General features: G+C 39.3%; 1 protein-coding gene across 3 annotated transcripts; it reads left to right on the forward strand.

The window, feature by feature from the left end:
• Positions 1–119: 119 nt before the first annotated feature.
• Positions 120–25,010, forward strand: LOC110471142 (sodium/hydrogen exchanger 9B2). 3 transcript variants are annotated; one of them, XM_031504705.3, is made up of 12 exons: positions 120–2,821; positions 5,407–5,506; positions 6,671–6,854; positions 8,159–8,329; positions 10,989–11,131; positions 12,912–13,039; positions 13,932–14,107; positions 14,640–14,746; positions 15,876–16,025; positions 18,339–18,447; positions 18,617–18,753; positions 19,736–25,010. In XM_031504705.3, exons 1-12 carry the CDS (start codon positions 2,505–2,507, stop codon positions 19,973–19,975), a joined length of 1,962 nt encoding a protein of 653 aa, XP_031360565.2. In that variant the 5' UTR covers positions 120–2,504; the 3' UTR covers positions 19,976–25,010. The 3 variants fall into 3 exon arrangements, with proteins under 3 accessions (XP_031360565.2, XP_085435142.1, XP_085435143.1); XM_085579016.1 differs by having other exon boundaries at positions 6,674–6,854; XM_085579017.1 differs by lacking the exon at positions 120–2,821 and having other exon boundaries at positions 2,836–5,506.
• The last annotated feature ends 499 nt before the right edge of the window (positions 25,011–25,509 follow it).

Raw genomic sequence — 25,509 nt, forward strand, 5'->3', positions numbered from 1 at the left:
AAAACATGAAAGAACAGCAGTTTAATGTTTCAGATTTCAGGAGGCCAAAAATATTATCCACATTACAAAGTCTGAGTTGTGTTTTAAGCAAGATCTGAGTGAAAGGAATTAACTATTATCTTTATTATCTTCTTATGAGGTATTTGGAAATTAAATGCAATTAGGTTTTCATGTACAGGAACAACTATGCAAGGGCAATATCCTAGCAGGTATGGATGGGGTATATATGAGAGGAGTATTCTTACATACATGGGTGAATCTTCATTAATATACTTGACTTGTAGCACAAAAGCAAAAGGAATGATTTTTACCACTCTAGATAGAGCCAATATATTTGTCTCCAAAATTATGTACTAATATTGGACAAATTCTGTAAAATCTGTTGCTAGGTGCTACACTTTAGTACTCTATATTTTATTCTCAAATACCAATACAGCTCACACTAAAGCACGAGGCAAAATGTCTCTGAAAAGGACTGTTTCTACAAGAGTGTGTGCTGATGTTTTTATTGTGATAGCACATGGTAGCTTTGATTCATGAAATAGAAACCTATTATTGTCAAGTTTCATTACTCTGGGAAAAAAAATAGGTCCTGACCTAGAAATCTAAGGCAACGAATAACCTGAATTCACAAAGCATTTGTTTTGCTAACATACTGCTTAAAACCAACATGAATTGCATGGTCTGACTGCCTATAAATATAGTTACCTTTAACATAGCTCCATTTATCTAATTAATAAATGAAACTCTATGTAATTTAATATATATCTTCATATACATTTTATACATATATATGTGAGGGAGGAATTAAGGGCTAAATGCTACTTAATATGATTCATCAGTAATCAAAGCACAGGAAAAATGTACAGTATTGTCTGTGTGTTTCTATAGCAACATAAACTGCCATGTTTATAAAATTACTGCTTCAGCTTTTCAGTATCAGCTGAGGCATTAATATAAATTACCTGATTTCAAAGATAATGAAACACATCTAGTTAAAATCTGGTCTCTTATTTTAAAATAATTGTATGTAAATCTAGATTTTACAAATGAGAAACACTATGAACGTTGATTTCATTTGGCTTATTATGGGCTTAACGTTTACCTTTAATCATGGCTGGAACATTCTGACCTTGTGTAGATTGTTTATGGGGTTTTAGAGAATCTAATGTTTCAATCAAGTGACCCTGGCAGCCAAGCAGGATCAAGCTGGGGCACAAATCCAAAGTTATCCAAAATGGCTCCAAAAATGTTCACAGACATAAATTCAAATATTAAAAATTGAGGTTGGCAGGACATGATTTCAATGGTTTCAGAGTTTAATATGAAAGCCAAAGTCCTTCTTTTGTAGTAGGTGCAGAAGACTTACCTTGAAAAGAGAAAATTTCCCCACTGCAGTAACACAGGGAACATGTACTGTGTATTCTGAAAATATAATTAAGAATCTGAGAGAAAAATCATTATACTTATTGCACATTGACCATCATTACTTAATGTTTCTAAGCTCACTTAGAAGTGGTTGTAGGTGATTGTAGTATAGGGTTGCTGCTCAAAAATGGCTGCTGCTGCTGTTGTTGTCAAAGCACTTGTGTAAGAAAATAAGTAGCACTTGCCTTTAAATTGCACTAAAGGCACAAAGGGCTTTTTAGTGGTAGGCCAAGAATCCGATGGACCAGAAAAGTAAAAATCAGCAGAGCTCGCTGCCTCTTGCCTTATTAGCAGTACTTTTCATGGAGGTGTTAACAGTTGCAACTCTGAAACTCTTCCAATGTCATGAGGTTTTTCAGCAGACTTGCAGGAATTATTAAAGGAAAATGCTTTTTAATGCTCTTGTGACCTAATTCCCTGGTTTGTTTTTAATGAAACTGGGTAATTCTTTTTGTTTTCCTTCCACACCAGTGATAATATAAAGAGGCTTTTTGACTTTTCAGATTTTAGGTCAAATTTTTCTCTTGTGAGGGAGGGAGGAATAGACTTGCTTGATTCCAAGTCCTTCTGGAAAATTTAATCTGATCAAAAAATGCTTTCATTTTCTCTTGGATTTGTATTCAGCTTAGTTCTGTGTGATGATACCAGGATCAAAGTAGCAACATGGGGTATTTGACTTGCCTTTCACATGGACTCAGTGCAGCTTGCAAATTGAGGGTTGAAAAAAAGAGAAGGTCTGAGAGAACATCTCGTTACCTCATGTGCACTTACAAATAAGGTGGATGAACTTGCTTTATCTTTAAGAAGTCAAAATGCCGGGATGGGAACATATGCAAGTTGCGTTTGTTCGGGGTGGTTTTGGAGATTGGTTGGTTGGGTTTGGTTTTTAATTCTCCTGCCTGTGCCAGTGCATTTTGTCAGAGCAGAATCAGCATTAGCTCCTTACCCTTTGCTTGCACCAAATCTCCAAGTCCTCCAGTGCTGTAGTCTGGGTTGAAGGATTGCGTGTGGCTCCCCATGCATCTTCCCACAGCCATGGGAAAGGCAGCACAGAAAGCCTTTTTTGTTTGTACTGGATGCAGCGAGTCTCGTGGGCGACTGGCTACGAAAGAGACAAAAATCTTGGCTCAGGTCTGGTCCATCGCTCCCACCACCTGAGAGCTCGGACGCGGCCGTCTCCTGCCGCGCTTCCCGCGGTGCCCGCAGCGGGGCCCGCGGGAGCCCTCGGCGGCATCCCCGGCGGCAGCTCCGGCCTGGCGGGGCTGTGGCTGCGGAGGAGGGCCTGTCGCTCCAGCAGCAGCGAGGGAGGAGGAGCCGGAGCCGTCAGCGGGCTGTCCCGCTCGGGGCTGCGCGGGAGGAGCGGGTCCCGGCTGGGCGCCCCGCCGTGCCGCAGGTGAGCTTCGGGCCCCTCTGGCCGCGCTGCCTCCCATCCCCTGCAGCAGGAGGGGTGGGAACGGAGAGCGGGCGTGGCGGGCAGGAGGCTGCTCCCGGGTTTGCTTGGCGCCTTTTTGTGAATAATGATGGCTTGGGTGTTTTAATCGTTGTTTGTTCTGCCCGTTGCTGCGTGGTGTTTGCGGTATTTCGTCTGCGTGGCTTTCTGTACCGTGTGTGTGCAAAGCGGAACGCTGAGAGGCACCGAGGCAGCGGAGCTCCCGCCATAGGCATGCACGTGCTGTGCCTGTCAGCTCTCCCTCACTACCCATTCAAAAACAACTGAAACCAGAGGATATATGCAAACCTTTCTGCTTTCAAAACGAGAAGAGTGCATTTTACAGGGAGGTACTAAAATGGGTCTATTACTGGCTAGTTTCCATGGGATGGGCCTTTACCCTGAGGTATAAATTCCTCTCAGTGATTTCTCAGTCACTGATTTTTGTTGGCATGGAAGGTGAAATTGAAAAACCAAAACCCCCCTCCCCTCAAAAAATCCCAAAACCTGTGAACTTCCAAAAGACCCATGCTAACATGAGTACACTAACTACTCACTTTGGTCCTGTTGCTCCAAAGGACAGTTATTGGAAGTAGGTTCTTGATCCTGCCAACAGAGTGAAGATCTGCCACAAACCAAATAAGGACAGCACTGTTAGATTCCTTATTCATTCCCTGAAACCATTCCTGTTAAGCAGAACATTCAATATCCCTGCTTAGTCCATCTTGCCTGTCCCACACTCTGCTGTGAGCAGCACTATCAGGAGCTGAAGCTGTGGTGAGGTGGACTTGACATTCTCAGAAGTATTAATAAATTAATTAACTCTTAGAAGTATTAATTAATTTTGTGTCACCTGCTATGTGACTGATCTGGGATGTTGCCTGTGCCAAGCTGGATGGAGAACAATATCTTTCTGTCCTTTGCTTGCACACAAACCAAGTGCAAAATTAAGTACGTGAATCCACCCTGGGAAAAGTGGTCAGTGAAGGGAAGGAGGGAGGCACTGGTAGGTTGCTGATACTTTTTGTTCCAGTTAGGAGGATTGGCATTTGTGGATTCCCAGTCCCAATGAAAGAATGAAAAAAAAAAAAAAAAACCCAAAACTGAAAGTATTACTGATGTCATTTAAAAAACCCTAAAATCACAACCATTTGGTTCTGCAAATACTAATTAAAAATACAGAAAAGTACTGAAAATTGAGTTAATAAACACTTTACCTTTAAATAAGAAAGGGGAAAAAAGCAAAACCATTAACTTATAACACATTGAAAGTGTTAGCCTATAATTCTATATTCTTCTGCTGTGCCTTGGTCATGCCTCAGGCGAGTTTCATATCAGAAGAGCTCAAACAAAACTTCATAGGTGTTAGAATGGCCCTTGTCTTTATGGTATCAGCCCCTCCCAAATATCAAATATTTCATTTTAAACTCAAGGCTTGATAATTGTGAGAATCAGCTCTGACTTACTTCCAACCATCTAGCAAGAAAGGAATTTCTTGGCTCAGAAGTTCTGGCTTAACTTCACTGGTGTTTTATATGGCCAGAGCAGTGTAAAAGACTTGAAAGAAATTTAGCTGATGGAGAATATATGCCAGCCTTTGCTCTAAGAGAGAACACTATCAAGCCTTGTCTCCAGAAGTATGCCTGCCCCCCCTTTGATGGCTCACACTTGTGAAACTACAGTAAATATGTGCACCACAAAATATCTGACATACAAAACAGTACACTGCCATGTCTCTTGTTAGAATCTATGGGACAAGTAGTGGACCAGTTAGAGTTGAGCAAATACAATGATAACTATCCACAAATTACTTGGATCTTACTTCCGAGTCTGAGAAGTACCTCCATGGGATATAATGAGTAAAAAAAGAGCCATGTTTAATCAGGTTGCAAGCTGTGAAAAGTCCTGATCTTTATTCAAACAGGCATTTTCACTTTCTTAGATAGTCAGTATCTTTGTAACTAGTAGCATCTAATAGAAACACATTGTTAAAATTCCTCTGAAAATCAACCTGGATCAATCAGGCTTGAGTAAGGGGGAGAGTGTCCCCTCCTCAAGTTTTATAAATCTCTTGGAGTTTTAGAAACTGTTGTTGTTCTAACTTCATTAAATGTCACTTGTACTGACACATGTACACAGGACCTGTGACACTTTCAGAACTAATGGTCCTGAGCGGTGCTGACAGCAAATAAAGGTTATTATATACTGAAAGGAAGCATAAATAGATAAAAATTACAGCCATAGTTTTAAGAAGGAATTAAGAGGTTATCACAGATAACTGTGATTCTAAAACTCAGGGGGGTTTTGGGGGATTTTGTTTGTTTGTTTGTTTTTTGTGCGTGAATTTCTAAGCTTAATACTGTTCTTCAGTTAGTTTCTGTCTCTTATTCTTAGGTACAGCATACAGAGGGACACCATTAATCCTGAAACGGGGCAGAGGATTTTTCCATGTGGTCTGTGGGGAAAAGACATCACTGAGAAGTCACCCATTTGGAAAACAATGTTTATTTGCTTCTCTTTAACTTTTTCACCTTTATTTCTTTCTTTAGGCTTGCAACAATGGTAAGGGAAGATGTAAAGGACAGTGAAGATTCTGAACCGTCAGTATGTGAGAGAAATGACATGATTCCCATGCATGAGCAAAATGAGGTAATTAACTAGGATCCTAAAGTATCGTTCTAGTAAGATAGAATCCTCCTTTTCCTTTTTAAGAATAAAATTCTTAATGTAAAAGGCACTTAAAAGTAAGCACATAGTATTGAGTGTATCTCATATAGATATCAATATGACACATCCTTATGCACATGGTGATCATAGAATCATGGGGTAAACAAGTAACTCCATGCTGAAAACTCATGAGATTTATGTTCCATTCATGACTCTGAGTAAGGAATATAATATATATATATATATATATAGAGAGAGAGAGGGAAGAAACAGAAAAATAATCAGAAATGTGGAACTAATCCTGAAGAAGGGCCAAACCGCATTATAAGCAGAATTCCATGTCTACAGTATGACAATATGCTGACATGAATAATCATACACGAAAGGCAGATGATTAACTTGTCAAAAATAATGCTAAAATTAAGTGAGACATATCCAAAAATGGTCAAAAAGTGCTTTGGTTATAAATATGGACAAGTAGTGTACCAGTATAAGAGAACAGCTTCAAGGAATGACTCCCAGTTACAGTATTTCTGCATATCTACTTTGACTTATCAGCTTGAGCCTTCCAGCAATGGATCATGTGAGTAAAGCTTGTGCTGGCCAGCTATACTATTTCTTTCATTTTTGTTTTGTTTTTTGGTTCAAGGCTTTGCAAGAGTAGTTATTTAGGAATTATATTAAAACTACCATCTCCCTGGAATGATGCAAATCATTCATTCTACTGTGAAATCCAGTCTTGAAGCATAACCTTATCAAACTGTAGAAAATATTAATGTGTTTAGTTTTGTACACAAGACAAGCTGAGCCTGGCCTGCTATTATTGTTTCTTCATCAAATATGCAAATATTGTTACTGCACAGGTGCTATATCTGTTGGGACAGGAGCCCTGTCAGGTGCAGATAAAAAGGCAAATGTCCTGCAATTTCTCATGTGCAGTTCTTGGTGCCGCGCAAAAAAAACAAACACAGGGCCAGAAGTACAAAAAATAACATCAAAGCTGGGCATTCTTATAGTGGTTGTTCAGTTAATGTGGTCACCTGTAGCCAATATGGATCCAGTGCATCTCAGCTGACTTCAGGTGGTGCACACTACTTCAAATACATACAGTGCTACTTCTGAGGGAGTCTCCTTGTTTGCCTTCAGCAGGGACCAACAGCAGGAGCCAAAGGTACTGATGGGAATGCACAAACAGAAGAAACTGCTCTCTTGAACCACTGCACTCAGCAACCTCCAGAACCTACAGCAGGGCCTTCAGTTCCTGCAAGGGCATGGAGGCAAATATTTGCTTGTCCTCCTCAGGGTTTACTGGCCCAAACAGTGACAAATGGTAGGTAAGAGAGACAGAGTTTAATTAAAATGAGAAGTACTTGTTTCTCTGAATGGGATTATATCTGTCTCCTGTCCTTAAAAATAATGAATGGAGTAGCCGTGTTTTACTTCTCACACCATTATTTGAATGTTTTAGCCAGAGGGAATAAAAAAGATGAAACAAAGGTTTGAATGTACAGTTTTTGTCTCTCTAGTCTCATATGTTTACTCTGGTAGGTATGTTTTTGCACTGCAAACTGTTTTTATCAGAAAAAAGACCTCCTAATTTTTGTCTTGATAGTTTGTCCTTAATACCACAGGCTTGCAAAGCCAAGAGTCCTCACTACAAGGCAAACGGAACTATTTTCCTTAGAATTTGTGCTAAACTGAAAGCTCCCAAAAGAGAGCCAATTATTTAATATTTTTCCTAACAAAAGACTTTTCATGTGTCTTTGCTTCCACAGCCACTTGGAATTCTTAGGCTTTTATGTTTGGAAATCTAATGGTCTTCCTTTGCCACCCATCACCCTCAAGTAAGATTAAGAAAACTCCAATCTGAAAATGCAGGACATTTATTCATCACATTTTTTTCTTCTCCTTCAGTCTTCTGTTTTACATGCATGCATGCATGCCTGTTTTCATTGGGCAACTGTTGGAACAGATTGGTGAACCTTGAAAGAGCATAATGTTTTCGCATGCTTCATAATATTTTCACACACTGTTCTCATAATATTTTTCAGGATTTTTTCCCCTCTATATTATCCTGCTTTGATGGCTGTATCAAGGGAAGTATTTGTACTCCAGATGTCCAGAGACATGACCCTCTTCACCATTTTTTTTCCCAGAGATAACAATGTACTGCACAAACCCATTCAGCCAAAAAATTATACTTCAGTTCTTTTAAAAATTAGACTGGAGCTGCATTCATCAGTTCAAAGATACGCTAGACAGTAGATTTTACTGTGGTTCTGAAGTAGCTGAAGGAAAATAAGCAAATACAAGATAAATTAGTGAATGTGTTTCCTGTGAGTTTGGAACCTGTGAAGTACTTTTTCACAGCAGACCAAGGCTCACTAAATTTATTTTGATATTTAATGATGTTCCTGTTAGCAATTTTAAAATATTCTAGCATCTATAAAATGAGAACATCAGTCTAAGGACCCTCAAAGATTAACTGCATTATGATTAATTTTTAAGGTAAGTAATTTCATTTCTAAAAAGTCATAGCTAATTTTTTTCTTCAATAGCAAAAAAAAAATGTGATCCAGCAGTAAAGTTGTTGTTGAGAGATTATTAAATATTATTTTTTTTTGTTTGTTCCAGTTGCATTTGTGGTCCTGGTTTGGGCTGTGGTTTGGTCCATAACTGGGGCTGAGTGTCTCCCAGGTGGAAATCTCTTTGGAATTCTGTTTCTTTATTTCTTTGCTGTCATTGGAGGTAAAATTTTTGGATTCATTAAAATACGAACACTACCCCCTCTCCCTGCTCTTCTGGGTAAGATATCCTTCCTTCTTTTCTTCCTGCATATTTTGTGTTGTTTAAACCATCAAGTAGTATTTGTATGGGTTTGGATTGGGAACAAATAAGCTGTGTCACATTCAAAATCTGTAGCTTTTCCAAATTACTTTTTCTGGTCCTCTCTGGAAAGGTGCAAAATTGCTCAGACTGGCTCAGGTGAAATTAACTAATTCTCTCTTCTTAATTCTATGTGGATCAGAGAGCTGTTTGCCTACAGACTCAGTTTATTGTCCTTCTGTCACAGTTACTTTAAATTTGGGTTTTAAGTTTACCAAACAGGAATATCAATCCAGACATCATTTTACAGTGGAATAGTAATCTCCTTGAAAAATTACTGCTATTTCTTTAGTACCTCACATAATGAAAATGTTTTCCTAAGAAAACGTTACAGCAATTCCCTACTACTGGAAGTCAAAGGATTTCTTTCTTCTCCTTCCTTTATTTCAAGATAATTAAAACCTGAGAAAATAAAATTACAACAAGGAATAATTCTTCTGCAGAGAGTTATTCTGATTCAATCATAAACTTTTTTTTTTCACATCAGCATCCTATTTTATCTTACATAGAAATGCAAAATAGAAATGGGAGATGAAAATCATGTTAATTCTGACATATTTAAAATCTTTCCTGGTTTGATTCCTATAGGAGGTTTTATAGTTGCTTAGATGAGTACAATATTTTGAAGTGCTGTGATGTCAGTGAAGCTGGCAATGAAGCTCCAAGTTCTTCTCACCAGCTATATGCTGTCCCCTTGCTATCTTTAGTGCAGGAATGAGTAAAGCTGCTGACAGACAGTAAAACTCCTCGGTGGGGTGGGCCTGCAATGGCCAGGTGTGACTGTAGCCTGCACTGCTGGTGTTGTGCCTGACACAGGAGATCCACACACGGCTCTGTCCAGGCAGTGTGTGTGCTCTTGTGCTGCCTAATTTCACCAGAGGAAAAAAATTCAAATGAGAGGGAGGGAGGTTTTGCATATGGCATGCATGCCTGCAGTATGAACATGGAATGTCACACGTGGGGAGTCTGCCCTTTCTAAGTAAACACCCCTCTTAAACAAATAAAAGTCTTTCTGACCATTTGGGTTCTGTTTGTTTGGGAGTTTTTAATTACATCTGTATCTAAAAGCTATGAGTTGAACACTTAAACTGCTTGTCAGACAGGTAATACTGGACAACAGAAACTTCAGCATGACAGCACATGTCTCTTGAGTTGTTTAGGACAGAGTTAATTGTTCTGATCCCCAGTCTTTGAGGAAAACTGGAGAAATCTATGACTCAGAAGACAAGACAGGCAATGTCTGTGAATATTCTGGTTTTGCATTTAAAATACAAACCACGTGCTCTTACATGCCTATAACCCACTTTTGCTAAGGTCCAGTAGAGTGTAAGGTGGCTGCCTGAGCATTTAAGCACCTTGTTGTAAGCCTCTCTCTCAGGAAGAAAGGAGTGAAATTGGTACTGAAACAGCCACATAATATATTTTGGGTGCATGTTGCAGAGAGGTTTCTGCAGCAAGAAGCACAGAGCAAATCAGCTGAGATATCCTTTGAGGTGGAGATTTTTTGCTTTGTTAAGTAGATTCCCAGATCAGGGTAGCTCTAAATGTTGCAAAGAGCATGTGATCACAGTGCCAGCCATATATAATTGCCATGAGGTCCCAGAAATTAATGATGATACTGTTTTTCTGAGAGGTGGTAGAAAGGACAATGTCTGAAAGTTTAGAGTGTCCTGTGACAAATCAAGTTCACAGTCAAGGCTCACACTGAGCTGAGGCCAACCTGAACACAGTGATTTGTTTACTTTTTGTCTTTTTTTAGTTTCCTGTTTCTAAACATGACTAATATAAAATTATGCCACAAAAATGTATATTTGAATCATCAGGACTCACAATGAATCCTCTGTAGGTCCATATTTAAAGTCAACTTTTCCAGTACTTTTCCATATCCTTCCAGAGCTATGGCTTCAATAGCCTTTCAGGAAGTCTCTGCTTGGACAGTTTTAATAATATTTGTAAAATGTTGTGTCTTGCAAGTAGCTCAAATAGAGGATAAAACAAAGTTTCTGATTTCCCTTCCCTTTTTTGCCCCTTTTTTGTGTAAGAGTCTCATTGCCAGAGCACTTTAAAATGTTTGTTAGTCCATGATGAGCTGGTTTAGATTATATTTCCTAATGACTGCAGCATTATGGTTCCTGTGATACCTGCATTTCTTACACCTAAGATGATTCCCAACTTCTGAGATAAACACACAATATTAGATGATCTTCCTATTTTTGTATTTAAACAAGCTAACAAGAAAAAATCTCTAAGAATGCAGAGGTGTCTTTGCTAAGTATGACTTGCACCTGGTAAACAAAGCTGAGTTCTTTTGGCTCAGACTAAAGCTGTGTATCAGCATCCTAATGATTTATTTATTGGTGACCAGCTGTGTTCTGAGGCCACTTTCACTGCTTTAAATGTGTTTATCTCTTCTCATGCCTCAGTCCCATTGTTAAAACACGGCTAATAATTCGGAATACAAATTGTTTCTTTTTCTCTCATAAAAACATGATATGGTGTCTATTTTTAAGGGTGCTCTGCAAGCTTTTCTTGTGCAATGAAAATTCATTTGACAGGAGCTTACTTGTTTTGACTTAAGGGATGCTACTTGCTGGTTTCCTCATCAGAAATACCCCGTTCATCAGTAACTTTGTCCAGATAAACCTACGCTGGTCTGCAGCACTGAGGAATATTGCTCTTTCCATTATCTTGACCCGAGCAGGACTCGGCCTGGATCCAAAGGTATGGCACCAGCCATTTGTGTGTGGTACACTATATAACAGCAATAAAAAGAAATTGAATAATTTATTCCATTAAGAATATTGAACTGCTCAGTCTTGGAGCATCTGCAGATTAGATCATTACAGAAAGCATCATTTCTGTGGTATAATTATATGTATGTTAATATTGGCAGCTGGATTTGTACAGTAGGCAAGCCAGCAAAAAAAAAATCTGAAAAAAAAAAAGATTTTATGATCATTTTAATTTCCTGAATTTTGTGAGTGGAACATATTGTGGATGTGTGCACTGTCATGGTCTGTCAGGAAGAGTTTATGCTCCCTGACAAACTCCCTGTTAGTTTATACTGAAAATTTGAAACAATGCAAGGGATCCTCAGTCCTTGAAAGAGAATGTTTTTGTGTGGCCAGAAATCCAAAAAGCCCAACCAATCAAAAAAGTGTAAACCCTGTGTGACTTTAACTTTTTTTTTAATCATTGCCATTTTAATGCAAATATGTTAATTGCAAAGATGAATCCTGCTGCACTACTGAAACAATGATTCTCATCACAATGAAGCCTGTAGCAGTCCTGTGAACAAAAAGTAGTCTCTGCACCCTAAGAAATGTGATACTTCATAACTTGATGAAGTCAAGGTTTTGCTTATTCAAAATGAGCTGGCTGAATTACAGCTGTACCATACTGGCCCCTCCCTGTTGAAGGAACCACTCAAAGTTTATATAAAAGTTAGATAAAGTATGGGTAGTTTAGAACATCTAAACTCATTTCTCTTAACCAAGAAAAACTACAGAGTTGCCAATGCTGCAGTTACTTAGGAAAATAAGGTTTTGTTAATATTGGAAAATACCTGTTTTCCTATATTATCCTCATCTTATTTTCCAAGACGTTGAGGCTTGTAGGAGCATGAACTGTGTGTTGTTGACGCAGCTTGGATGCCTAGTTCTGTGAGACTGCATTTCTTTCTATTCATAACACCTTTTTTTTTCTGAGGGAACTTAATTTTTGACTCCTTTTTCTTCCATGTGGTAAGAAAACTGTCACTTGGACTCTGTGTGTGGTAATGCTTTGATGCAGTTACAATTGTTCCTCATGTAATGAAAACTCTGAAGACAAAGAAGTCAGTTTCTCTTCTCAGTCCTGATTATGCTGGAATAAACTGGACTGGTAAAAAGTGGAGCTCACTGATATTTTTTTTTTTTTTTTTTTTTTTTTTTTTTTAATTTCATGTCAAAATTAGGGACCTGTCCTAGCAGGCTCATGTTTGTGACTAGATATTAAAGACAGCTCTTAGAAGCAAATTGTGCAATTATGCCAATTTAGAATTTTTTTAAAAAGTTGCTGAGCCAAAACAAACTTAATCTCTGAATATCAAGTGAGAGACAGACAGCTGAAAGATGCTTGGATCCTTGTGTCAAGTCAACATAGTTCTGCAACTTTTCATGATTTGTTCATAGATTTTGGGGCAATTTTTGGAGGTGCTTGTGCAACTTCTGGGATTACAGTAAAATCTTTTATGGATGGAGCAAATGACAAGAAGCCAAACAGAATTTTCTGTTACTCCTTCCCGTGACATTCAGGAACCTTATCAAGCCTAGATTCACTGCCACACTTGAAATTTTATATCCAAATCTGGCTGGGCTTGGGGTTATCTGTAGTTTAGGCCATGTCATGTCCTATATGCATCTCAGACAGGATTCTTTAACAAGCCATATCAGATTGTAAATGTTTTTCCTCTCTGTGAAGCCAAGGGTACTGACACTATATTGTGCCTGTATGATTGCAGGCTCTTAAGAAGCTCAAAGCTGTCTGTTTACGGCTTGCTTTCGGACCATGCCTCTCAGAAACAGGCACAGCTGCTGTCCTTGCCTACTTGTTCCTGCATTTGCCATGGCAGTGGGGATTTATATTAGGGTAATGTATTGCCTTTTCTCCTGTAAGACAAAAGTGCCAGTTTCCAGGCTGCAGCTCAATGATCCAGCTGAGGTTGGTTCTCTGTGCCAAGCAGACACCTCAGTTCAGTGTCATTTGGGAGGCTGTGCTCAGCCCCTCTGGTCTTCTGCCTACCTTTTATGTTTGGTTCTGTGGCCTACATAAAGGTCATATTTTCAGACTGCAGAGGAGTACTTGCATCATTACTCTTCTGTGTTTGTGACCTGAGCACTTGAAGAAAGAAGGATGGTGCAATCCTTTTGAGTCTTGAACCACAACAAAGGAGGCTTTTAGGGACAGAATATTATACCACAGTTTGGAGAATCTTCATACTGGAATTCAGAAATTCCACACAGAGAGATGCACATAGGACAGCCTTCCTGTAACAAGTTAAGGATAAGGATATGGCATAGTACATTCTAGAGTAACATCCTTGAGAGAAGACCTTTTCCATCTAGCCCTATTATCTAAATTGGTGGACTTGGGCCAGACCCATACTCTAGAACTCCTTCTCTGACACACACTGAATTTTATGAGAAGGAACTGGGCTACTGTGTCATAAGCATGTCTAGACAAGGTTTCCAGATGGGACAATCAAGGTGTCTATCAGGGAGCACAACTGGCCTGTAGTGTAGACTCCAGATTTAGTCTGTGGAGCCCTTTACTTTTAATGTTACTGAGTTGGGCAGAAAGTGAAAGCTGAGTGCAGATGCACATAGAAATATCCGTGCTTGTAATTAGAGGGGAAGGGTCAGGAAAATGCTTTACATAAAGGTATACTTATTTATACTTCAAAATAATTAAGGTCAGAACATTTTGAAGTTTTTTTAGTTCAGTGCTTTCTTTTTGAGATGCTGAACCTATGTGTTTTCAGTTTTGTTCTAGGTGCAGTCTCCCCTGCTGTGGTGGTTCCCTCCATGCTGATTTTACAGGCTGGGGGATATGGGGTGGAGAAAGGTGTCCCAACTTTGCTAATGGCAGCTGGCAGCATTGATGACATTCTGGCTATCACAGGCTTCAACACTTGCCTTGGGATGGCTTTCTCTTCTGGTATGCTGGTTAATTTGTACATGATTAAATGCAGAACAGTGTTATTTTGGAGAATGTGTGGTCTGTTATAGCTGACTGGTTTGTAACTTAATGGCATCTTGTTATAAAATTAATGTATAGCCTTAAATACTGAGATGGAAATTACTCATGTTCAAGAGTTAGTGTAACATTGTCAGCTTTGAGTTGTGGGTCACAATAACTTTCAGAGAGCATTTTTTCCATTACTGCTCCCTTAGCTACCAAGTCTGGGCCCTGCATGCCCAACATAATGCTTGGAAATTTCACTGGGTTTGGCAATGTTCTTACAGTGGCTCTTTCTCTGGCTTCTCTTGCACACTTTCTTGGCATGAGCTTTCAGAGAAAGGAAGTTGCACCATCCAGTTCCTTCAGGCCCATAGGTTCCCTCCTGAATAACTTTGCCCCAAGTAATTTAAGGCAGACACTGTCCTGGTATCACCCTCATAGGTGTAGAGCATGGTTTGAGTGAGGGTCTGTGGATGGCTACTGAATATGTTTTCCTTTTGCGAAATAGGTTCTACTCTGTACAACGTGCTCCGCGGAGTGCTGGAGGTCACTGTTGGCATAGCAGCTGGGGGAATTCTGGGAATGTTTATTCGATACTTCCCAAGCCATGATCAGGTAAAAACCTAGTTTAAAAAAAAATTACAGTCAAGTGATCCTTTGCTAAGGGATTATTTTCCTTAGTTATTGGTTTCCAACCTTCCTGTGAAGCTGGCTTTGGGGAAAGCTTTTTACAGTGCTAGCAGCTTCCAGATTGCTAACCTATCAAGTGAGAATGTGTTTTAAAGGTGATTACTTATTTATTGCACCAATAATAATGTATGATCTCATAGTCCTTCCTGATGGAAGTTTGGAATCCAGCTCACCATCCTGCTCTCATTGAAGAGAGTAGAAATGGAGGAAGCCTCTGATACCCATTTGAGACAGTAAAATAATACTTTATTAGATTGATGCAGAACACATTTACTTGTTTAAGATGTATCCAGTAGGCTAAGATTAAAAACTAATAAAGCAGATGTATTAGAGGTTTTAAGTGATTGCCAGTATTAATTGTAAGGTATTACTTTCCATAAAAATTACATTTATAGAAAGTGGTAAATTAATTTTCTATCAAGGTGTAATTAAATGAACAGAAAATTGTGGAAGAATGCAGATACACTCTGGACTATCAAAGTCAGTATTCAGAGCATCTATTGCCCTCAGTGGCATCAAATTTTCTTACTAAATAATGTAAGAAGTGTGATACAAGGCTAAATGGATAGAAATTAGGAACAATGGTAGATAACTGTCTGCTGTGGGACTGAATGAAATAAAACTAGATTATTCCTGGCAAATGTTTGATTTGTCATTAAAAACATCTGGTGGCAAAGATTTCACCTTTCCTTGGATAAACTGTTGTAAGACTTGACTACACAGGTAGAAAATCCTCCTACCGCAGAGTTGAGGCAGAGCTGCTAGAACAGAGCATCATGTTCCTTGTGATAAAAATAGCCTAGTGGCAATAAGAATTTGGATGGGTAGAGGAAAAAAAAACACATTTTGAAAATTTGTATTCTTAGGAATTAATGTCTGAAAAGAATCCTCAATCCAACTGAGCAGTTCAAGTCTCACGTGGAAGCTTTGATTCCTTAAAAATTATAAATTTTTAATTTTCAAGTTCTTGTTTGCAAAATTAATGGGAGTGTAACTTTTTCCCCCATTTCTGAAAGAAATTAACTTTTTTGTTTGTCTCTTTCCTTCACTGCAGGCATCTTTGGCATGGAAGAGATCATATTTTGTACTTGGACTGTCCATGTTTGCTGTTTTTGGCAGTATATACTTTGGCTTCCCTGGATCAGGAGGGCTTTGCACATTAGTCTTAGCTTTTGTTGCAGGTGTGGGATGGTCTGATGAAAAGGTGAATTTTTACATAAGAAGCATATCTTTTCCAAAGTCTGGTGAATGTACAGTCTGACAGGAGCTTGAATTTCTGTCAGAAGTGGTAATAGTATACTTGTGAAGCGTTAGAGGGTGTACAGATTTAAAACAAACAAGCAAAATAAAACCCAACCAAACCAAGCAGAACATTCCAAATTTGTTTAGGAAGTCTTTAGTTTTTCTCAGGCCAGAAAGTATGTATGTCAGTAGAGCAATATGTATGCCAATACATATTGAGAATTGAGAAATGCTCAGCTTTTCTTAGACATCTTAAAGCATATGAAGGAGACTTAGTTGTGAAGGCATTTGACAGTAGCAATCCAAAGCTTCAATTCCCAGCTCTGTGAGTGTCTGTACACAGTCACTTTATGGTGAAGCTTACAAATGGGTGTCCAGGATGCAGTTGTGGACATGGCCTGAATACCCTTAGGGTATTCTGTGGTTTGGAGGAGGTGAAATGAAAAGCAGTGATTAAATATCCTTTCTCATCTTTCCCAAATCCTAGCCAGTGTAATTAGGATAACTTAGAAAGCAGGGTGCACACAATAAATAATTATACAAGGCCATACAAAAGACTGTTTTTTAGTCACTTTCTCCTAGGTACTAGCCTACTTCATCTTACTGCTGCTGCCTCACTGCCTTTCTGTACCTTGCTATGTCTGACTACCTCTTCTGCTTTATACCCATCTACATTTAATGTTTTGAGGGCATCTTTCTGTCCACAACTACAGCTTTGTGACATTCAGTAGAAGAAGGGGAAGAAAAAGGATAGGGGGTTAGATATACTACAGTCCATGTTATTATCCCCATCTTGACCATGACTTTACAAAGACACCAAGGTTTGTTATAACAATGAAAAGAAACTAAGATTGTCCAATTTTAAAGGATGAAAAACTCTTCTTGGGTCTTAAGTAGTTAAGGACATTACAACTGATAAAGCTCTCTCCTGGAAAGCTTTTAAACCATTTCGGGAGGAAGGACCTTAAAAGAGTATATGCAGTCTATAAAGGCTTAGTTTAAATTATTTTGATCTGTGAATGAAGCTTCATGGCTTTAAATATATTGATGTCAAATGCCTTAGCTCTCTTTTTTTTCTCAGATAAAGCTAGAGGTGTCTGTGTACTCAGTATGTTACCATGGTTTTTGTGCTGAGCTTCTCAAAGTCCACTGCCTCCCACTGTGCAGTCCATGGTGGAAGGCACTTAACAAACACTGTCTACAGAGAACAATGAACATGGAACCTATTCTTGGAACAGTCAGATGGGCAATAAATAGGCTGAAATCCATAAAGAGGGGATTTTGGGGGGCTTTAAAAAAAATTTTTATTTTATTTTGCCCAAACTGAAAAGGGTGAAATAACAAGGAGAAATGAGGCAAAAAAATATTTATATATATTTCCACCTCATTTTCTTCAAGGTTACAGAAGTTTTTGTGTTACTGTAACCTACTATTCCTTGACAGAAGAGCAAGACATGTTGCAGAATCAGTCCTAAAGAGAATACCAATAATGGGACATGTCTACGCCCTGGATTGATTATTAAGTGACAGAGCACTGCACTTACATTTTCTGAACACTCCTGCCTGAAGGCTCATTTGCTATCGTAGAACCCACTTAATTAAAAGACAAGTGCTATTTGATATGCTGTGTGTACCTTGTCATGTAAGTGGAAGATTCCTGTTTACCCTGTCAGGAGTTGTTTTAGGAAAATTGTGTAAAGCTCAAACATGAGGAGAAAAGATGGTTTTGCCTTTATACTCTATTGCAGTGGAAAGTTCAGCACTTGTTGCTGCTAGGTGATTTCAGACTTGCTTCTGCTGACATGGAGAGAGGCCTCTGAGTGAGTGCAGCAAACAGTTAGGTCATGATTGAAACTTGGGAGAGTGTTGACTCTGCTTGGCTACAAATGGAAGAACATGTTTAGGCATGCAGTTCCCAAGGGCTCAGAAACTTCATGGCAAAGCTGTTGAAATTACATCTTTTTAAATACTGAAAATCAACAACACTTATTTTCCTTCTCTTGTCTGCAAGCTAGTCTGTTACTGTTCAAACACCAGTGCTTTTTATTTCTCCTCTCAAAACATCAAACATTTATTTATTAGGACAGCTAGACTCAGTCTGACCTTCAAAAGGTGTACAACTGATTTTGAATGTTGTAGTATTTGGTCAAAGAAAGAGGAGCAGTTCTGGACAATCTTTATGGAACATTTTCACTTTGTCTTATGATTACTGAACTGTTGTGTCTATTTGGCCATCTTCTTGTGAATTTACAGATTCGTTTTGTTTTTATTGCAGAGGGAAATAGAAAAAATTGTGGCAGTTGCATGGGATATCTTTCAGCCTTTTCTTTTTGGTTTAATTGGAGCAGAAGTATCCATTACATCTCTTAGGCCTGAAACTGTTGGTAAGATCATTGACAAATTTTCCAGCTTTCATTACTGGCTTTGAAAGAATCTCTATAAAGAAACCTAAAACAAAGGCTATGACTGACCCTCCCCCCCCCCAAAAAAAAAAGAAAAAGCAAATAGAAGCACCTATGCACAAAAGTACTGACAAGTGTTTGTCTGTTGCAGGGCTCTGTGTTGCTATATTAGGCATTGCTCTAGTTGTGCGAATCATAGCAACATTCCTGATGGTGTCTTTTGCTGGGTTTAATTTCAAGGAGAAGCTATTTGTCTCACTGGCATGGATTCCCAAAGCCACTGTCCAGGTAAACAATCCAGCACAACTTTCATTCCAGGCTAAATCTATTTTTCCTTGGCAAAGCTCTCTGTAACTAGCATAGCAGTAAGCAGGGAAAGGCTCAGGCTCAATGACAGCTGAATATAAAATATTGACTGTTCATACTCTAAAGGACTTTAACTGCTTGAAAAGTGTCTGGAGAACTTTCCATGTGCAGGTATTTTGCTTGCATCCTAGGTTTACTCTTTATAATGACACTGAATTGTACATACACCACAGGAAATTTAACTATTTCTCAGCCATTGCTGATTATTGTGCCTTCACATACAGATTCTGAGACCTCTCAAAGGTAAAAGTATTTCCCTCTTACACATGACATGCCTGCAAGGACAGTCACATCAGAACTCAGAATGGGTTTCAGTTTGTGATTATTTTGGTAAGGAGTAGTCTGAGAGCCATATTAATAGAGATAGCTCTGGTTAGGTACATTCCTCCTGCTCCTTTATTTCAATGATTGTCAAGTAATTTAGACTTTGCCTCAATAGCATGATTACTTGCAAACAAAAGTTAATAATCAAAACAGGCAAGGCTTATTACATGATCAGTGAATTGAATTTTCAGAAGCTGCCACTAGTTGACTATTGTCAGAATACATTCTCAAAGTGTGGCCTTTTCACAACTGCAATACACAATACACTGGCCAGTTTAATTAATCACATATTCTCCATAAATGTGGATAAAATGGCAGCTAAGCAATGTTCTTCACAGGAGGAAACCACACAGATAAACTCATTAGCTTAGGAAATTCCAAGGATAGTCAAGTGAAAATTGTTCTCATAGGTATAATATAATGTTTACTTTGCTATGTACAGCCTAGAAACAAATGTGTTGAATGTACTAAAAATGTCAAATTTATGTGAAATGTTGACTAATGATAGGTTCCCTTTTTTCCTCATTCACTGCCAAAGATTACTTCTTGCTCCATCTCAGCAATGTTTTCTTCTCTGCAGGCTGCAATAGGTTCTCTTGCCCTGGATACAGCAAGACAACATCAAGATGAACAACTGGAAAAGTATGGAATGGATGTACTGACAGTAGCTTTCTTGGCTATCTTGATCACTGCTCCAATTGGAGCCCTGGTTATTGGCTTGGCAGGACCCAGACTTCTGCAAAAGGCTCAGACAAATAGCAAGGAGGATGAGGAAGGTGCAGAGATTGGAGAAGAGGCAGAAGCCTGTGAACCTTCGTAAGACAGACAACTACAGCAGTCCAGTCCTTTAACTGCGACACTTCTGTTGAGTAAAGACAGCATGTCTAATCGTGTTGGAGGAACCTAAAACTATCAGTCACCCCTGCTATTTTTAAAGTAGCCCTGGTGGAGTTCTATAAAATATTTTTATGTGAAGCTGGTGCCTTGAGATGAAATAGATGAACATACAGTGAATAAGATGACCTGGCAATGAGTCACTGAGAAGTTAGCAGTCAAGAATTACTTGAAATGTGTGGGTGGTGAGGCCAGGGAGAGGGTCAGAATTGTTGAGGCATGGAGTGGAGTCATGAGGTAGAATATCAGGAAAAAAAAAATGGGGACTAATGTGAATAACTTCTTGATGGTTGAAACTGGGCTGTGAGATGACACAGTTCTACAACTCAAAGAAAGCAACTTCCAAGTAAGAGATGGCTGATACATAGTGAACAAGTCCTGCCATCAGTTGGTTAATGATTGTTGATTGATTGGTTGGTGAGTCCCTCTCCTTCCTCATCTGTGTTCCTAAACTTGCCTTTCCCTGTTGCTGTTCTTCCTCACAGCTGAGCCACTCCTTTGTGCCTTCAAGGACTTTCAGGTCTGGTTGTATAGCAAGTGGTACTTATATGCTCAAAGAGACAGTTGGGGCCATCATAGACTGGTAATAAAGATGTTGGTGCCAGCAGAAAGAAGGATGGAGCCTGAAAATGAGATGAGGGTTGTGGGATGGCTGTAAGGACTGGGGGAGGTTGTATGGGATTGGGATGGCTGCTTCTTCACCTGTGTAGCTCAGCCTTCCCACAACATGATGTCAAGGGAGATATGCTGTCCTACAACCAGGAGTAACCTCTGTTGATCAAAATCCTGCTCTTGCCTTTTAGATTTGGTACTTGACAGATACCAGCAAATCTCTCTGGCTCCAAGTAAGTTGTTGGTAACTCCATTCTGAGGCACAGGGTCAATACAGCATCCATCAGAAACTGGAATTTACTTTGTTATTTTTTGGAGGGGCTACTAGATTGTGGCTGTAACTGAGGTGGAAAACACTCTCCTGCAGATTTCTACACTACAGTTTACTGAACTCATTTTACAGGATACTGTGTAGAATACATTTGATCGTGTCTAGATTTTGGCATTACTAAGAATCATTTCTATTTTAGCTTTTAAATTTTTATATGCAAAACAAAAAATGTGCAAAAATACTTTTAACTACTTAAATACTCCTGATGTTAACACTACTGTTTGCAGAGTGATATGCCATACAGATGAGCTGTATATGCATGCCTTTGTATAAGCCTTACTCTCTAAGCAGAAGAAAAGCTTCCTGAGAAATACTTGTATTTCATAGCCCTTAGTTCCAGCACAATGATAAAAATACCAGGAAGTTCTTTGGTAAGTCCCCTGAACAGTTGTCAAGTACACTGTATTGCTCTAACTATGCACACTGCTGTTCTGCTTCCTTGGGAATGTACCATCTTTAGTTCAGTTCAGCTTTGTCTCCTGACCTGAAAGGAAGATGCTTTCAAAGTGCATCTCATGGGTTTGAAGCTGGAGCAATGGTTAAGGGTGTTGTGCTTGGTTGTTATTGTGACATACCTGGCCCTCTGTGCCTGTTCTGCCTACTTCACATGCACTCCTGGTGTCCCCCTGGCCCAGTCCTGTTCAGTATCTTTAGTGACGATCTGGATAAGGGGATTGAGGGCACCCCCAGTAAATTCATGGACAACACTAAGTTGGGTGGCATTGTCGATCTGCTGGAGGGCAGGAAGTCTCTGCAGGGGATCTGGACTGGTTGGATCAATGGGCTGAGACCAACAGAATGAGGTTTAACAAGGCTGAGTGCTGCCCTTGGGTCACAGCAACCCCAGGCAGTGCCACAAGCAGGAGAAAGAGTGGCTGGGAAGCTGCCCAGTGGAAAAGGGCCTGGGGGCTCTGGTGACAGCAGCAGAACATGAGCCAGCTGTGCCCAGGGGGCCAAGAAGGCCAAGGGCATCCATCCTGGCCTGTATCAGCAATGGTGTGGCCAGCAGGAGCAGAGATTGTTCCCCTGTACTCGGCACTGGTGAGGCCACAGCTCAAGAGCTGTGTCCAGTTCTGGGCCCCTCACTGCAAGAAGGACATTGAGGAGCTGGAGTGTGCCCAGAGAAGGGCAGCGGAGCTGGAGAAGGGTCTGGAGCACAAGTCCTGTGAGGAGTGGTTGAGGGAGCTGGGGGTGAGTGTTCAGCCTGGAGAAGAGGCAGCTCAGGGGCACCTTACTGCTTACAGCCCCCTGACAGGAGGGTGTAGCTGGGGGGGTCGGCCTCTTCTAGCATGCAACCAGTGACAGGATGAGAGGACAGTCTTAAGCTTTACCAAGGGAGTTTTAAGTTGGACAGGAGGAGCAGTTCCTTCACAGAAGGGGTTGTTAAACAGTAGAATAGCCTGCCCAAGATTCCATGGAATCATCTTTCCTGGAAGTGTTTAAGCAAAGACTGGACATGGCACTGAGAGCCACGGTCTGATTGACATGGTGGTCATAGGCTGGATTCAGTGATCTCAGAGGTCTTTTCCGACCTCATTGATTCTATGATTTTGTGAAATGCATGTAGTTTTAAAAGGAGGTTGAGTATTTGGAAATTGTAATGTTGGTAAAGCTAACTGACAAGATGAGGAAATAGTGTTCAGTTCATCAGTGACTATAAAATAGTTCTACTTGAGTAGACTTTAAAGGAGTTCACTTTTTTGTAAAGCTTTGTAAAAAGTAGAATCCTCCCACAGAGATCACTATGCCAAATCTGGAATGTGTTCAATAACAGAAGTGTGATGTTGTAAGGATTACAGCCCTTTAAATTTGGACACAACCTCAAGTACAAAAGCAAACCTCTGATGAAGAGCTCTCGTTTGTGATAGCCTCTAATACTTCCTCCCCAGCAAAACAGCATCTCATAAATGGGATTCACCTGTTCCTTTAACCTCAGTGTGCTCTCAGTTATACATTAGATACTTCCACAATTCTGAGTGCCTGAATAAACTATACCAATTAAAACTTGTCATCTTTTTTGTTAATCTGAGATTGAATAGATTTTTCTTTCCCTGCCATTTTATGTCGGCATTTCTCAAGAGACCCCTTTCCCCCAGCTTTTATTAAATCTTCAAAAAGTATCAGGTTGGAGCTACTACACAGACCAGCAAATCTAATATTAAAAGCTTTAATGCTTTATAATGTTCCCTCTCCTTATCTTCCAGAAAGAAAGAAAACACTTGCATCTTTTTGTTAAATGATATATCAGGACTAAGAACTTAAGAGACTAGGTTTTTTTAGTAAGTATCGTGACAGTTTCAGCTACCTTTGAATAGCAACTAACTTCGAGAGATTTCAGTTTTTATCAGAGTACAGGTGAAGCATGACATTAAAGACCACCTCCCTTTTAACAAAATGCCTTGAAAATAATTACTGAATAAGGCATACATTCAAGCTAATTTAATCATTATGCCATGGTATTCTCTTATTTGCAGAAAATAAGAGCACAATGTGCAGTAACTGATAACCAGAGTCCTGCTGCGATGCAGACACAATCACAGGCGTAGTGTGAGGAACCTCGGAGCGTGCTGTTCCAGAAGGTTCACAAGAATCTCTGCAGCAAAAAGGTCTGACAGCAGAAAGTGTTCCCAGCAGTTACAACAGGCAGCATATGGAAAAAGACAGAAATTGTCTATCTGCAAGCAGGGAGTTGATCAGGCCAGGGGATGTGATGATGATGTGATTATAATCACTGGTTACTCTTACTCTCTCTTTTTCAGCCAAATTGAGCTTTTTATGGAATTCAAACTCAAGTCTAAAATTAACTGTGAAAGAGTCATGGTGTAATACAGCCACAAAATGGAAGATGGTTCCTGTATCTTGCTTTTTAAGTAAAGAATGCAAGAGATCAAATTTTTAGTCAATTGCACTTCAATTACATTTACTTTGTCTAGTAGTTGCCCCAAATCAGACACCTTTCTCTAAACCTGTTTTGCAAGTTTATTTGTAGTCCATTGTAACCATGTTCAAATTAATTATGAAAAGAAAGGAAAACATTGTTCTTGTAGAAAAAAATGGTTGTCACAATATGCTGATTTCAGTTTCCTCAGATCTTCAATCAGGACTGAAGACCTGGTCCTCAGTTCTGGTCTTTATTGGTACTTAGGGCAAATTTATTCCTGTGTATGCCGCTTCCCAATTAGATTAGAAATGTCAGGTAATAGGTTCAACTTTTCAGTTGCTGGTGAGATACAGAGCTGTACAAGCACTTCAGCTTTTAGCTAGCTAGCTATCTCTGTAGACCTCAGAACAGATTAGTAAACTGAGATTTTCTATGGAAAGTTCTGTGGACATGAGGCAGTATTTCCTTCACAGATTTTGAAATGCAAGGAAATGATGATTTATCTTGCTTGTGATTCTCATTATAATATCTTGTGGAAATTACTAAAATGTCCTTTCTACAAAAGAACTTGCTCTTGCAACACTACAAATTTGTTCCATACCCTTACAGATATAAGCACAAACTAAAAACTCTGTTTATCCTACAGCCATGTCTGGAGTTTGCTTTTAAACTATCTCATCTAAGAGCAAGTAGGGAGAAAAAAATAGTTACTTAATCAAGTTGTGTTAAAGATAGAGTGAAGAGGTTAAACCTTATACTGTTCTTCTCTTCAAGAAGCTTTTTGGGAGAAATAAAACCATGTTGCTGTATTACTCACTAACAAAGTTTGTCCTAATTTAACAGGTTTGGTTATGATTTCAGAGGAAACCAAATACAGACGTATCCTGATAAAAGCTGGAAGCACATACAAGCCTGTGTCTAGTAAGTCTGCTACAGTAGACTGTGATTTTTAAACCCTGAAAAAAATATCAAAAATGGGGCTTTACATTTCACAGGAATTTCTTCACCAAATCCAAGAATTGGGGATTGGTATTCTATATACATCTGTAAGTGAAAACAGTGTAAGACACTTACCTTTATGTATTTTTCTCTGTTATAAATGTTTCTTTCCTAATACATTTATCATTTGCTCATCCATTAAGGTAAGACCACCATGAAGCATTCAAACAATATACATTATACCATGGCTCCGTTACACTTTGTAAAAGCAGGCATTTAACACACAGTCACATCCTAATCTGCCATCTTCTGCTGCAAGGCAAGATGTTTTGGAACCTAGAACTACAGCTACTGGCAGAGTAATGATCTACCTTAACTCTGCTGTTGCTGCAAGAGCCCTTATGTGAGAACATCTTTCTGACTCGCTTTCTGTTTCAGCACTGTGGTGACCAGCTTTGGCAACAGCTCTGGTGCTTCCCACCTAAGAATAGGTCAAATGAGATGCTGTTAAGGAAAGGGTGAGATCTCTCATGATACCATTGTCTAAAACTGTAGCATGGACCAACTTTTTATTTTTAAACTGATGGATACACTATTTCATGGGAGAATTAAGCACTTCAGAATAATTAATTAGAAATCTAGCAGTTAGGTAAGTAGTAACTATCTGCATCTGAATTTAAGCCTCAGCACAGCAACG

This window comes from Lonchura striata, chromosome 4, assembly GCF_050655825.1.
Source record: "Lonchura striata isolate lonStrDom1 chromosome 4, ASM5065582v1, whole genome shotgun sequence".
NCBI classification, from domain to species: Eukaryota; Metazoa; Chordata; class Aves; order Passeriformes; family Estrildidae; genus Lonchura; species Lonchura striata.

What these genes read in the sequence shown, in the direction of transcription:
- LOC110471142 (XM_031504705.3), top strand. Translation starts at nt 2,505, where the DNA reads ATGCAGCGAGTCTCGTGGGCGACTGGCTACGAAAGAGACAAAAATCTT. An exon ending in TGGGATGGCTTTCTCTTCTG is followed by an intron (nt 14,108 to 14,639) that starts GTATGCTGGTTA and finishes TTTGCGAAATAG; the next exon opens with GTTCTACTCTGTACAACGTG. An exon ending in TTCCCAAAGCCACTGTCCAG is followed by an intron (nt 18,754 to 19,735) that starts GTAAACAATCCA and finishes TCTTCTCTGCAG; the next exon opens with GCTGCAATAGGTTCTCTTGC.